The sequence below is a fragment of the Homarus americanus genome, unplaced genomic scaffold, assembly GCF_018991925.1.
Source record: "Homarus americanus isolate GMGI-L3 unplaced genomic scaffold, GMGI_Hamer_2.0 scaffold41525, whole genome shotgun sequence".
Taxonomy (NCBI): Eukaryota; Metazoa; Arthropoda; class Malacostraca; order Decapoda; family Nephropidae; genus Homarus; species Homarus americanus.
This window is the reverse complement of record NW_024756937.1, coordinates 53,345-66,828: the sequence shown is the minus strand read 5'-3', so window position 1 is coordinate 66,828 and position 13,484 is coordinate 53,345. Positions and strand designations below refer to the sequence as shown.

At 36.4% G+C, this 13,484-nt stretch overlaps 1 protein-coding gene across 1 annotated transcript; it reads left to right on the top strand.

Moving 5' to 3' along the window:
• The first annotated feature begins 232 nt into the window (after nucleotides 1-232).
• Nucleotides 233-11,700, top strand: LOC121857326 (DNA repair and recombination protein RAD54-like). Its single transcript, XM_042353340.1, has 6 exons — nucleotides 233-334; nucleotides 2,522-2,677; nucleotides 3,434-3,634; nucleotides 4,310-4,503; nucleotides 5,991-6,060; nucleotides 11,671-11,700. Exons 2-6 carry the CDS (start codon nucleotides 2,675-2,677, stop codon nucleotides 11,698-11,700), a joined length of 498 nt encoding a protein of 165 aa, XP_042209274.1. The 5' UTR covers nucleotides 233-334; nucleotides 2,522-2,674.
• Nucleotides 11,701-13,484: the final 1,784 nt, after the last annotated feature.

Here is a 13,484-nt window from a genome sequence, read left to right as displayed (position 1 = left end):
CTTTCCTGTCTTTCTTATAATAGTGTTTGTCTCTGATGAAAACAAATAAATTCCTGAAATAAGTGAGAGAATGTAAAACAAAAGAGCATCGGATATTTATTAACTCTCTTATACAATAGTTTATATTGCAAAATAAATAGTGTTTACGGATATTAATCTCATAAGAAAGACATGTTGTACTACTTATAGACCGCCACCATTGTATGATTTACCTCTGAGTCCTTTAATGTAAATTGTCCAAAAAGGTGAAGTTTTTCGACATGTTTGAAGATGTAAAAGAGAGAGTAGACTAATCTGACGGTGCCATTTCATTACCAACAATCCCACGACTAAGGTGAGAATTAATCGTCATGTCATGTAAGATATACTGACAGCTTTGTCGGCGGTTCTTGGTCAAGTTGCCTTGCTGTTTAACATTGTTTACCTGTTACTGTCTGCACACAGGTAACTACCCTCCCACGGCCTACGTACTCTGTATACCTACATTGTTTATATTCATGCTGCACCATATTATTATTAGCATTTTTAATTAATGTCGGTGATATAAATTAGGTTTGGTTATTCAGTGAACAGCAGGACGCTGTCCAACGAATTACCCAAAAGTATCCAAAAGTATATTAAATCAGGGTAAAATCTTAACGAATATATGTTTTACATCAATAAAACCTGATTAATAATGTTTTCATTGAAATGTCAAAATAATGAAATAATAAACAGCGAAAAATGCTAAATTCCAAAGAGTCACCCATCCAAAATGGAGATATAATTACCGATGTTTCTGTTACTTTGGGGTATTTAACACAGCCGTAGGATTTACTTTTCGTTAGGTTAGGTTAGGTTAGCGAAGTGCATCACGATGAATCTGAGTTATCTCCCTTGTTCACCAACTCTTTGGAATTCAACGTTCGCCAATACTGAAAGTTTTTCGCTGTTTATTATTTCATCTTACAAATTATTTTTACAAAATTACACTAAAAATATTATTAAACATGTTTTGTGTATGTATAACAGATATTCGTTAAGATTTTACCCTTATTTGCTATACTTTTGGGTACTTTTGGGTAATTCGTGGCTCCCGCAGGAGGTATTTACCGGAATGTTGAGATAGAGAGGTCAAGGTCAGCTGTCATGGGTGTAAGTATACGACTTTTTCTCCTCTTATAATAATGTGTGGTAAAATTTATTCTTGACAATAATGGGGGGTAAATATGCACTTTCACCTCCCACTCTGTTAGAAAGTCAAAAATATATTTTTCTATTGTATTTGTGTGTGTTTAGACCGAATATGACCTTCATTTCCGTCGGAAATTGGCTGTTTTTTATCGTTTTTTTTTTCCGTGGGACGTTTTAAAAAAAAAATAATGGCTAAGCGAATAAAAAATACACCAAAACACACTAGAAAAACAAAAACCAAACCTGACCTAACCTAACTGACTCGCACCATATGATGGAATCACCTATTTCTTACCTTATTGGGCTGGTTCTTGTTCGTCGTTGGATTCTCAGATTCTTACACAATGCCGCATACAGTGTGTTTTTCTTTGCGATATTTACATTCAGTCTTGCACTTATGACACTTTACTGAGGTTGGAAGAACACCATGCGATCGAAAAAATGCTATAGTTTCTTCGTTTTTTCCCAAAACTCGCAATCAGCTCCATATAATTTAAGTGACACCCATCACAGACTTCCATGGTCGGAAATGAATTTGAATTTCAAAATATGAGACCCAAAATATAAATCGATTTTGATTGGGCCAAAAATACCACGAATTAAACCACAAATCGTTTTAATTGGTTGCCCTCCAAAAAACGCTTTTGATTGGTCGCGTGACGTGTATGGGAACGCATGCGCGTGATGATTTATGAAGGAGACAAGCAGTCTGAGAGGTGAGGTAGGCAATAATGGCGGAAGATTAATGGAAGAAAATAGATAAAATTTTGGTTATGCTATCTCTGTTATTATACATTTGCGACGGCAATGTAATCGATGTAAATGATCTTATAATTAGACGTCTTATTAGAATATGATAATAGATTAGTGGTAGGAATGTGGAATGTGTAAATGCAAAAATACCTAATGGGGGCCTTTGGAACTGCATGATAGACTGGCAGCATTTACCATGTAGCTATGGCAAGATATAGGTCTAATGTGTTAGTGTGTATGTGAGTCTAGAATCAGTCAGTTTGTAGTGTTGACCAACCACGGCTCTTGAGTTGAGCAATGTGTTTTTCTGATGGTTTAGACAATTTTAAGACACTTTTCTTATATGACACTTCCCTCGAAAATGAACTAACCTACTTCGGGTATTATTTTAATTTCGGATCTCCAGGGAATCTTAGGAATTTAACCCTGACCCATCGGTTAAGTTAGATATAGTTCCTGGGTTCTGTGGCTAGGTTGGGTTAGGTTAGGTTAGGTTGGATATATAAATACAGGAATGACAAAATTAAAGTTTATCTAACCTATGCGTGGAGCTCCGCCCCCTAGATCCCCCGGTTGATTTTTTTTTTTATTCCAGATTCCAGAGTGTACAGTACAGTACTACGCTTCCAGTGGATGCTGAAGCCCATTAGTGTAGCTGTCATGGAGGATGGAAGGAATTGGTTAAGATCAATAGCTATGGAACACACGAGTTGCTTAGTGTAATTAGTCGGGGAAAAGTTACATTACAATGGTAAGTTTAAGAGGCCATTGTTTGCTGTGTACATTATGTTACAGTACAGTTCTGACTTGTCTAGAGTAGTGAGGTAAATTTCTAGAATGATGCTCCATTGTAAAGGAGTTTTATTGGGATCTTCACCTATATACTGTACAGGGTAACTTTTATATTCTAGGACCCAAAATGATAACTCTATATTAGGACATGCAATAAACAGGAACCTAAAGAGTTTGATCATATCATTGTGAAGGACATAAATACATTTTTGTGATTACACTTTATTCCTACCGATTTTTAGGTTACTGTTTATTGCACTTCCTAAAATGTAAAAATAATTTAAGGTTCTCAAATAAAAATATGACCCTGTATTTGTTATTTCTGATGGATGTAAATTGATGCTCATAACTGTTTGAATCATGAATAACACTAGACAGTGGTAACACACATCAGCCACTGTACCGTAATGTGGCTTTAGAACTTATTAGTTAGTGAAGATTGTTTATGATATACTCCCTGATATCTCCCATGTAACTAGTTAAGAGATAAATGAATATTTTAGTAAAAAATGGCATGTAATACTGAATATGCTGGTGTGTGTGTGTGTGTGAACGGAAAGATGTTAAGATGGACACTTAGACACTGATTTTAACAGATATTCATCATCATCAATGTTTTATATCCATTTCCTATGCTTCCATGGGTTAGCCACAATTTTGTTGTCAGATCCCCATTCTGCATTTTAATTAGCACTTTTGTTATCAATTTCCACAGAGGCGGAGCCATGCCCCAAGTCAGTTGCTTAAACGGAAGAATGACTGTGGTTTCACAATTGGCCCAAAAGTGGCTGTTAGCCAGTCAGATTCTAAGAGGCAAAAGGTGGTAGAAAAGGCAGGGCCAGGGCTCCTGGTCTCTCCCTATCGGGCTCCTCTTGTACCAATTGTTAATACTCCGACAGGACAAACTTCTTCTCATGTAAGATCACATCCATAGAAGTGCACCACTTCTCCTCTTAATGTATTTTTACCCAAAGTTTATCGTCTCTAGCTTATTTTACTAATGTAGTTAAAAAAGTTGTAATATTAAAGGCATGGGAATCTCCTTTTAAATTTCTGAGCAGGATCACAGACTAATGATAAATTCATTGCTGTTTTATAAAGGTAGCTATTTATGCATTTGCCTTGTATAGTACTGTATGTCTGCAACTGTGTTTAGGAATTACTATATGCAACTTTAGCCTTTTCTTGTCATCTTTTGAACTTGTACTATTATCTTAGGTATCATTTCCTCTAACTCTTTGCTGTTTATGTAGCTGTTTCTTGAGCTTCCCCAGGCTAAAGATTAATTTTTTCTCATTTGTAACACTTATCATGTACAGTCACGGTCAAAAGTCCTGTCGCCTTTTCTGCTGCTCCATGAACCCTGAGATTCAGACTCATGAACCTGAAGCAGTAGACACTGATGCATTATGATGCATTATTCTGTCCATAAATGCTTGAGATTCACGAGTCTTAATCTTGGGGTTCATGGAGCAGCAAAATCGGCAACAGGACTTTTGTTCACGACTGTGCATAGTGGGATACTGTACAGGTATAGACAGTATTTTATGTTGTTGCTGTAACTGCTAATACAAAAATTTCCTTTTATCAGGAGGATTTGATTCGGAAAATTCTCGCCAAGCCATTTAAGATTCCCATCCCTAATTATGTAAGTCGAGGATCTCGATGCTTGGGGATCCGTCGTAATGGTGTGAGGCGACCATTGCATGACCCTGATGAACCTGGTGCCCTGGTGCTTTACTCCCCGGCTGTCTTGTCCGCTCAAGAGAAGCTCACGGCCAACCTGTACGTATATCGCACTACATACTACTGTACTATTTATTGGTTGTTTTTACTGCAAGATATTTAGGATTTATCACAGTTGTTATGAGGGTCTTGACTTCAGGAATGTGCACTCAAATTCTAATTAATAATGATGAGAAGTGTTAAGAGTGTAGCCTGAAGGAATCATAGGAGCTAGAGTGCACCATATATGCCAAATTAGATGTACAGGCAAACCCCGTTATTCATAGCCTTGGTATTTGTAACCCCGTTTATCCGCAATCAATTTATTGTTACCCATTTCCACTATTCGCGATGGTTGCCCCATTTATTCGCAAATTCTTACGAGCAAAAGTTTTGAACCGCACGCCTCAACTGTAGCGTAGGACAGCGTGTGTACATATTCCTCCGTCATACACCCCCGCTCGCCTCAGTCTCTCACATGCTGGCGTGTAGTTTTGTGTGATCTCGCAGTTGTGTTTTGTGTGATCTCGCAATGCCTAAGCGACCAGCTGCTAAAACTCCCAGCAATGTTGCCAAGAGATCACGTGTGGCAGTTACGTTGGACATGAAATTGGATATCGTAAAAAGACATGAACACGGAGAAGGAACGTCAGTGATTGGGCGCGTGCACGGCTTGGCTCCCTCTACGGTGCATTCTATAGTTAAAAGCGCCGACAAGATCAAGGAGATGGCCAGGTCTGCAACACCACTGACGGCTACGAAGATGACGAGGTTCCGTGATACTGAGATAGAGTATGGAGCGGATGTTGAGAACATGGATTGATGACCAGACCCAGCACCTTAAAACACCTTTATCGCAATGCATGATTCAACAGAAGGCAGTGGAGAACAACAGATTTCGGTGCAAATTGACAGCGATAATGAGAGTGAGGTGGCTGACGACCCTGACAGTGATCATGAGAGTGAGGTGGCTGATGACCTCAGCCTCCTCTCACCCCAGTAAACCTTCACCCTCTCCCCTAATGCCAACTTCAGCAAGCAAGCAACACAGCACATCAGAGGTAAATTAACAGTACGTTTAAAACTTACCTCACACACCTACACACATAAACATTCAAACACACACACACACACACACACTCAAACATGTAAAGTATACTGTACTTGTAAACATATACACCTAATAAACTCAAAGTGTTTGTTATTGATGTTTATTTGATATTATGTCCTTGTTTCTTTATCTATTTTATGTTCTATATGTATTTACATTATTTCTTATGGGAGAAATTGCTCCGCTATTCACAATTTCGATATTCGCAATGAGTTTCATGCCCGTAACCTTTGCGATAAGTGAGGCAGCCCTGTATTTAGATGCATTTCGTTTCGTGAATTTTTATAGATTAGATAGGAAGTAACTTTTATGATCACAGCTTGATATGTGTTGTATAATATGATCTGTTTGAAAGTTTTTCTAATTATATAAGATGTAACTACAAAACTTTATTTGTTAATAGAAGTTTTTGAGTAACTTTTTTTCCTACTCTCAGGGAGAAGCAGGAAGTAGCAGTTGTGGTTGACCCAATGCTCTCTGGTGTCTTGCGACCTCACCAGCGAGAGGTGTGTAGTAATTGTCTGAGTATTTGTGTTACCCATTATATAAAGTTACTGCCATTATATTCAATTTAAATAACCCTTATACTGTACAGTATACATTTTTATGTACACACGATCAAGAAAGTATTTGTGCACATATCGCGTGAAACATTTTGACACCACAGACGATGGATATTGCAAAATGTTGTTATATCACTTGCTAGCAAAATTTCCAGCTTTATCCATAGAAAGTATTGTTATTATATGCATATTCAGAAGAAAATCGAGTAATCTTGCAAACAATGAGTAGCGTGGTTCATGTTGGTTATTTTTTTAATTTAAATTTTGCCGCTTAGTAGGAATTTATTGTGCACCCCCACGCTCATCCTGTGAGCAGCAGCACAAAAGGATTACAGAGTAGAGGTCACAAAGGGTGTGTATAACAGTCCCCAATGGTCAGGATATTATGGCATTGAATGTTTGAGTACAATACAGTATATGAAATAAATTCTATGTTTAGTTCTGTACATAGAGGGTGATTTATTTGCAACTACACGAATACTCGTACAGCCGTGTGAAGCAATATGTCTGGCCACACACTTTATTATTCACATTTGCAAGGTATTCAAACACATTGTGTGTTTGGTTCTATACATGGGAAATGATATAGCTGCGGAGTGCAAAATAATGGATGCAATCTTAATTTGTTGGCTATAGTATTACCATTAGAGATGAAGTGTGCTATTTCACACACAGTTTGCTTGGACCTGTCCCTAAAAGGTTCTATCTTCACACACTTTACACTTAGTTTTGTTCACATCTGCTTGGTAAACAATGGATTGACTATTTCTTGTTTGAACTTGTTTACTTGAGTTAAATTCATCAACAAATTATTTCCTATTTATAGTTTTAAGGGTTCTTTTTGACAGACCCAAATTGTATTCAACAGTGTCTTTGTTAGATGTGAGTTTGGCGAGGGCATCAACTCTGTATGTTCTTTGAGGCCTATGTGATAGGGGATCCACAACAGTTTGATCTTGACACCCCGGTCAACAAGGTATGCATATTTGTGTCTGGCTTCAGAGACAAGCACATGACAACTTGAGTTGAGGGTGTCAAGGGCAAGTAGTGAGGATAGTGAATCAGTATATATCATGCAAAATGTTGCCATGGGATGCAACCACCTGCCTTAGTGTAAACAAGCACTACAGGTATATGCATCACGCGTGTCTCAGTTCATGTTGGTCAGTCGTTGTGTGCACATCTACAGTCTACCCCGCAAGCTTTTTCCACTTGTTTTTCCATCATTGCCCAGTGTTTTGTTTTGTTTATCCCACTGGAGGTGTCCCTCATATTTTGTAAAATCTCCTATTACTTTAAATTAGTATCACGTTTTTACTGTACAGTGCTGTATTGATCATTTAGGAAATCATTGGACCCACATGGACAAAAAATTTTTTTTATCATGTGTACAGTAGATCCTCCAAAATATCTGTCACTTTAAAGTCCTTAAACTGTACAGGGGTCCCCGGGTTACGAATTGGTTCCGTTCCTGAAGACTTTGTTGAATCGGATTTGTACGTAAGTTGGAACACATGACTAAATACAGTAAATGAAAGTAAAAAATAAGTCATCAGGTAAATAAAATAATGTAAATTTCAAGTTTAACCTCGTTCGTATCGGCGGGCATTCGTAAGTCGGGGACCCTCTGTACAGTAAACTCTCTGGATAACAGACAAATTTGGCAGACATCTTGGTTGCTAAAGTGAAAAGTCTGTTAAAACCTATGTTTGACAATGTTTGCTAATCCCAATAAACATTCTGTTAGCCAGAGAGGCCGTACCGGAGTCTCAGTTTGTAAGAGTGGCCCAATCTGTAAACACCACCTCCGTTGTACTCCACTGTGTGGTCACAAACTGTTACAATATACAAGACATTTTAAGTGTACTGTATACTTGAGTGTAGTATGTAAAAAGTTACAGCGAGTGCACAATACTGTTCAGTGATTTAACCCGTAAAATGTCACATATTATACATACACGGTTAACCCCCCCCCCACCCCCCACCCCCCAGGTTGGGTAAAGTAATACATATATATATTTTTTTTATGGCCCAAACACCCCAAAATGACCTAAGAAAACAAGAAATACTAGTAGAAGTGGCAACTCGCCTCGTTTAAAATGCTGATTGCCATTTAAATCCTGCAGGTGCAGTATTGTCAAGTCTACTGGCTCCCAGTCCTGTCACAGTACAGCATGCCCTTAAAATTCGCAGGGGTTTGGGTTTCAAAATGGCCGTGAATAGCCAAATCCGCAAATATAATGTGTTGATGGGGGTGGGGGTGGCAACTTAGGTAAGTGCAAGTGTGAAAACATCGTCATTTCTGTACATAAGAATATGAAAGCAACACTTTATTACTGTTCATATATGTTCTAAATAATACAGTATTTACTAATGTAAAACCAAAATTCTACTCACCAATGGTGGTAAAGTCTAAAACATAAGGACAGCCAGTGAATGTTGTGCGAGTTTTCAATCAGATGACGAAGTCATCAGGTTCAGCTCTGGCTGAAGCTGTGGCTTTCCATAAAGATGTCATAGCTGTTGCTGAAGCTGCTTATGTTGCTGAATTTGATGGTGTAGCTTAAGTTGATGGTTTAGGCCTTCGAATAATAAAGCTGTAAAAAGAACCTTGCACAGCTGCTTTCTTTTCTTATTATACATCTTAGGTCGAGGTCATATGCATTTTTCATGTCCCTGTTAATTTTAATGCTTTGTTCTGTTAATGGATCCACTTCAGAAAATATGTTCATTGCTTGCTTCATATATTATCCACAAACACCTCTCACCTTTTTCATATCGTTTTAACATTTCTAGTTTCTTGGCTAAGCTTATACACTTTCTTTTAGCTTTTGAACCAACACTACCATTACTTGCTCTCTTGCTCATGTTGAATAGGGATGCAAAATGCTGTAAGAAACCTGAGAATGTTTTTCTCCTTTTCCTGTTCAGATGCGTGAAAACAAAAGGCCCGCCAAGTTGCGTCACCACTCACAAGCCCAGTAGCCTCTGTGCGCATGGCGTGTTTTTTTATTTTTTATGATACATATCGGGATTTTGTTATTATTTACAGTACAGTATATTAAAATTTAATTTAATTTAAATTTTTTCTTTTTTCGTTGTGAATACAAAGAAAGTAATGGTGTAAATTGAATTGGGTCCTAAATTAACCAGGGTCTTAAATATGAATCGTCATTAGTATAACCGTTGTTATCGGACTTTTTCCTGTACCCTAAAACCAGAGTTGAAAAAACCATAACTCCTCACAGCTTGGCCCAGTAGCCTGGTGGTTACAATGATGAGTTAACTACAATGCTATGATTAAATACTGTAAACACTATTAATAACAGTAAATCCAGTGAAATATGGCCGCGAAAATGCCGGCAACTTTAAAACTACCCGCAGACTTCTTGGGTACATCCAGGGTGTTATCCGCAAATAATCAAGGGCCGCAAATTAAAAATCCACGAATTGTAAGGGCAGCATAGTAAATGAACCTAAAAGATTTATGCACTAAACATGTGGATGTTTTTTATTACAAGCGGGAACGCTGCACACTCAAGGTTGGGGGAAGTGTTTTCCGTCCCTTTGGGTTTATTTTCCTTACATTTTTACTAATATTATTTGCTTATATTGTACTTAGATTATCATGGTGATAGGCAGTGTAGGAGGGAGGAAGAAGTGTGGGAGGGAGGAAGTGTGTGGGAGGAAGGGAGCAGTGTGAGAGGGAAGGAACAGTGTGGGAGGGAGGGAGCAGTGTGGGTGGAAGGAACAGTGTGAGAGGGAGGAAACAGTGTGAGAGGGAGGAAGGAAGTGTGTGGGAGGAAGGAAGGAGTGTGGAAGGGAGGGAGCAGTGTGGGAGGGAGGGAGCAGTGTGGAAGGGAGGGAACAGTGTGGAAGGGAGGAAGCAGTGCAGGAGGAAAGAAGCAGTGTGAGAGGGAGGAAGGAGTATGGGAGGGAGCTAGTGTAGGATTGTGGGTGGATGTAACCAAGCAGTGGGATGGAGTGGTAGGAGTCAATGAAGTGGAGGGAGTACTGGATGTTGCTGGAGATGGGGAAGGCACCAACCCTCTCTCCTCCACTCATCATCATCATCGTCGTCATCATTGGTGTGAAGGGTTGAGTAAGAGTGCCTGCATTAGCCGGCTTTTATGTCCTGATCTAGCATTCTAGGGCCGTTCCTCAGGAGACTTACCCATCACGTGATGTGACCATGTCACCTCATAGCCAGTGAAAAGTAACTTAATGTTTTCCCCTGACATTTATATAAAAACCAAGGGGCTAATGCATGTGGAAAGAAGTAAAACTAACTAAAAAAAATGTTTTGGAGCAGAAAAAGGGCATTTTCAGTGAAAAGAAGTAACACTAAATAAAATACATTCTTTTTCAGCAAAAATTTGAGTGTTTTCCGTGAAAAGAAGTAAAACTAACTAAAAAAAATGTTTCTGAGCAGAAAAGAAGAGCTTTCCATGAAAAGAAGTAGAACTAACTAAAAAACACTGTTTTGGAGCAGAAAACAAGCATTTTCCGTGAAAAAAGTAAAACTGTCTAAAAAAAACAATGTCTTCCAGGAAAAAAGTGAGTGTTTTCAGTGAAAAGAAAAAAATCTAACTAAAAAAAACAGTGGTTCTGCCCCCAAACATTGTTAGGGGGCAGAAAACAAGCGTTTTCCGTGAAAAAAAAAGTAAAACAAAACAAAAATAATTAAAACGGTGTTTTTAGCAGAAAACGAGGGTTTCCTGTGAAAAGAAGTAAAACTAAATAAAAAAATAGAGTTTTTGAGCAGAAAACAAATGTTTTCCCTGAAAAGAAGTAAAACTATCTAAAAAAAAAACTCTTTTTGGGCAGAAAACAAGCGTTTTCCTTGAAAAAAAAAAGGTAAAACTGTCTTAAAAAAATTCAGCAAAAAAATGAGTGTTTTTCGTTAAAAGAAGTAAAACTAGCTAAAAAAAAAAAAGTGTTTTTTAACACAAAACAAGCGTTTTCCGTGAAAAGAAGTAATACAAACTAAAATACACTGTTTTTCAACCAAAAAATGAGTGTTTTCCGGAAAAATAAATAAAATTAACTAAAGACAGTTGTTTTGAGCAGAAAACAAGAGTTTTCCGTGAAAAGAAGTAAAACTAATTAAAAAAAATTTTGAGTAGAAAACAAGTGTTTTCCGTGAATTAAGTAAAACTAACTAAAAAAAACAGTGTTTTTGAGAAGAACACAAGCGTTTTCCGTGAAAAGAAGTAAAACTCTCTAAAAATTAAAAACTATTTTTCAGCAAAATATCCGAGTGTTTTCCGTGAAAAGAAATAAAACTAACTAAAAATCAATGATTTTACGTGTAAAACAAGGGTTTTCCTTGAAATGAAATAAAACTAACTTATAAAACATTGTTTTTCAGCAAAAAACGTAGTGTTTTCCATGAAAGAAGTAAAATTAACTAAAATACCGTATTTTTATACAGAAAAGCAGCGTTTCCCTAGAAAAGAAGCAAAAATGTCAAACAACGCTGTTTTTCATCAAAAAAATTGTGTTTTCCGTAAATAGAAGTAAAACTTACTAAAATACTCTGTTTGTGACCAGAATACAAGTGTTTTCCGTGAAAAGAAGTAAAACTACTTAAAAAAAGTGTTTTTGAGCAGATAACAAGCGTTTTCCGTGAAAAGAAGTCACAATAAAAAAAATACACTGTTTTTCAGCAAAAAAAAAAATTATGTTTTCCGTAAAAAGAGGTAAAACTAACTGAAAAAAACATTGGTTTTGAGAAGAAAACAAGCGCTTTCCGTGAAATGAAGAAAAACTATCTAAAAAACTTTTTTGGGGTACAAAACAGGCGTTTTCCATGAAAAGAAGTAAAACTGTATTAAAAAAAACCTGTTTTTCAGCAAAGTAACTGAGTGTTTTCCGTGAGAAGAATTAAATTTACCTAAAGAAAACAACTGTGTTTTTCAACAGAAAACAAGCGTTTTCAGAGAAAAGTAGTAACACTAAGTGAAATACACTGTTTCTTTCAGCAAAACTTAGTGTTTTCCGTGAAAAGAGGTAAAACAAACTAAAAAACAGTGCTTTTGAGCAGAAAGCAAGCTTTTTCTATAAAAAGAAGTAAAACTAACGAAAACATGAAAATTTCCAGCAAAAACCGAGTGTTTTCTGCGCAAAGACGTAAAACTAACTAAAAAAAACATTGTTTTAGGGCAGAAAACAAGAGTTTTTCTGTGAAAATAAGTAAAACTAATTACAAAAATGTGTTTTTGAGCAGAAAACAAGCGTTTTCCGCAAAAATAAGCAATACTATTTTTTAAAAAAATCTTTTTGAGCGGAAAAGAAGTTTAGCTGTCTAAAAAACTCTGTTTTTCAGCAAAAAACTGAGTCTTTCCGTGAAAGGAAGTAAAACTAACTAAAAATTAGTGTTTTGGAGCAGAAAACAGGCGTTTTCTGTGAAAAGAAGTAACACTAACTAAAATACACTTTTTTCAGAAAAAAATAATGTTTTCCGTACAAAGAAGTAAAATTAACTAAAGAAAACTGCGGATTTAAGCAGAAAACAGGCGTTTTTCGTGAAAAGAAATAAGAGTGGTTTTCCGTGAAATGAAATAAAAGTCAAAAACACTATTTTTCAATCAAAAACTGAGAGTTTTCCGTGAACAGAAGTAAAGCAAATTAAAAAACAGTGATTTTGAGAACATAAGCATTTTCCGTGAAAATAAGTAAAACAGTTAAAAATATTATTTTTCAGCAAAATATTTTGAGTTTTCCGTAAAAAGAAGTAAAACTTACTAAAAAAAATTTCCACCAGAATTTTTAGTGTTTTAAGTAAAGAGAAGTAAACATAACTAAAAAAACGGTGTTTTTGAGCAGAAAACATACGTTTTCCGTGAAAAGAAGAAAAACTAACTTGAAAACTGTTTGGGAGCAGAAAACAGGAGTTTTCCGTGAAAAGACTTAAAGCTAACTAAAAAAAATTGTTTCCTGCATAAAACGTAGTGTTTTCTATGAAAAGAAGTAAAACGAACTAATACTGTGTTTTTATACAGAAAAGGAGCGTTTTCCGTGAAAAGAAGTAAAATGTAAAAATACACCGTTTTTCAGCAAAAAACTGTGTTTTCCGTAAACAGAAGTAATACTAACTAATAAAAAACGTGTTTTTGACCAAAAAACACGCGTTTTCCATGAAAACTAGTAAAATTAACGAAGATTGTGTTTTTGAGCACATAATAAGTGTTTTCAGTGAAAAGAAGTAAAACTGTCTAAAAACACTGCCTTTCAGCATAAAAACTGAGTGTTTTCCGTTAAAAAAAACGTAAACCTAATAAAAAAGCTGTTTATGAGCAGATAACAAGCGTTTTCCGTGAAAAGAAGTTACAATAAATAAAATACTCTGTTTTTTCAACAAAAAC

Excerpts from the sequence above, each read along its gene's own strand:
- LOC121857326 (XM_042353340.1), top strand. Across the intron at positions 3,635-4,309 it reads CAGGACAAACTTCTTCTCAT|GAGGATTTGATTCGGAAAAT; the intron begins GTAAGATCACAT and ends TCCTTTTATCAG. Across the intron at positions 4,504-5,990 it reads GAGAAGCTCACGGCCAACCT|GGAGAAGCAGGAAGTAGCAG; the intron begins GTACGTATATCG and ends TCCTACTCTCAG.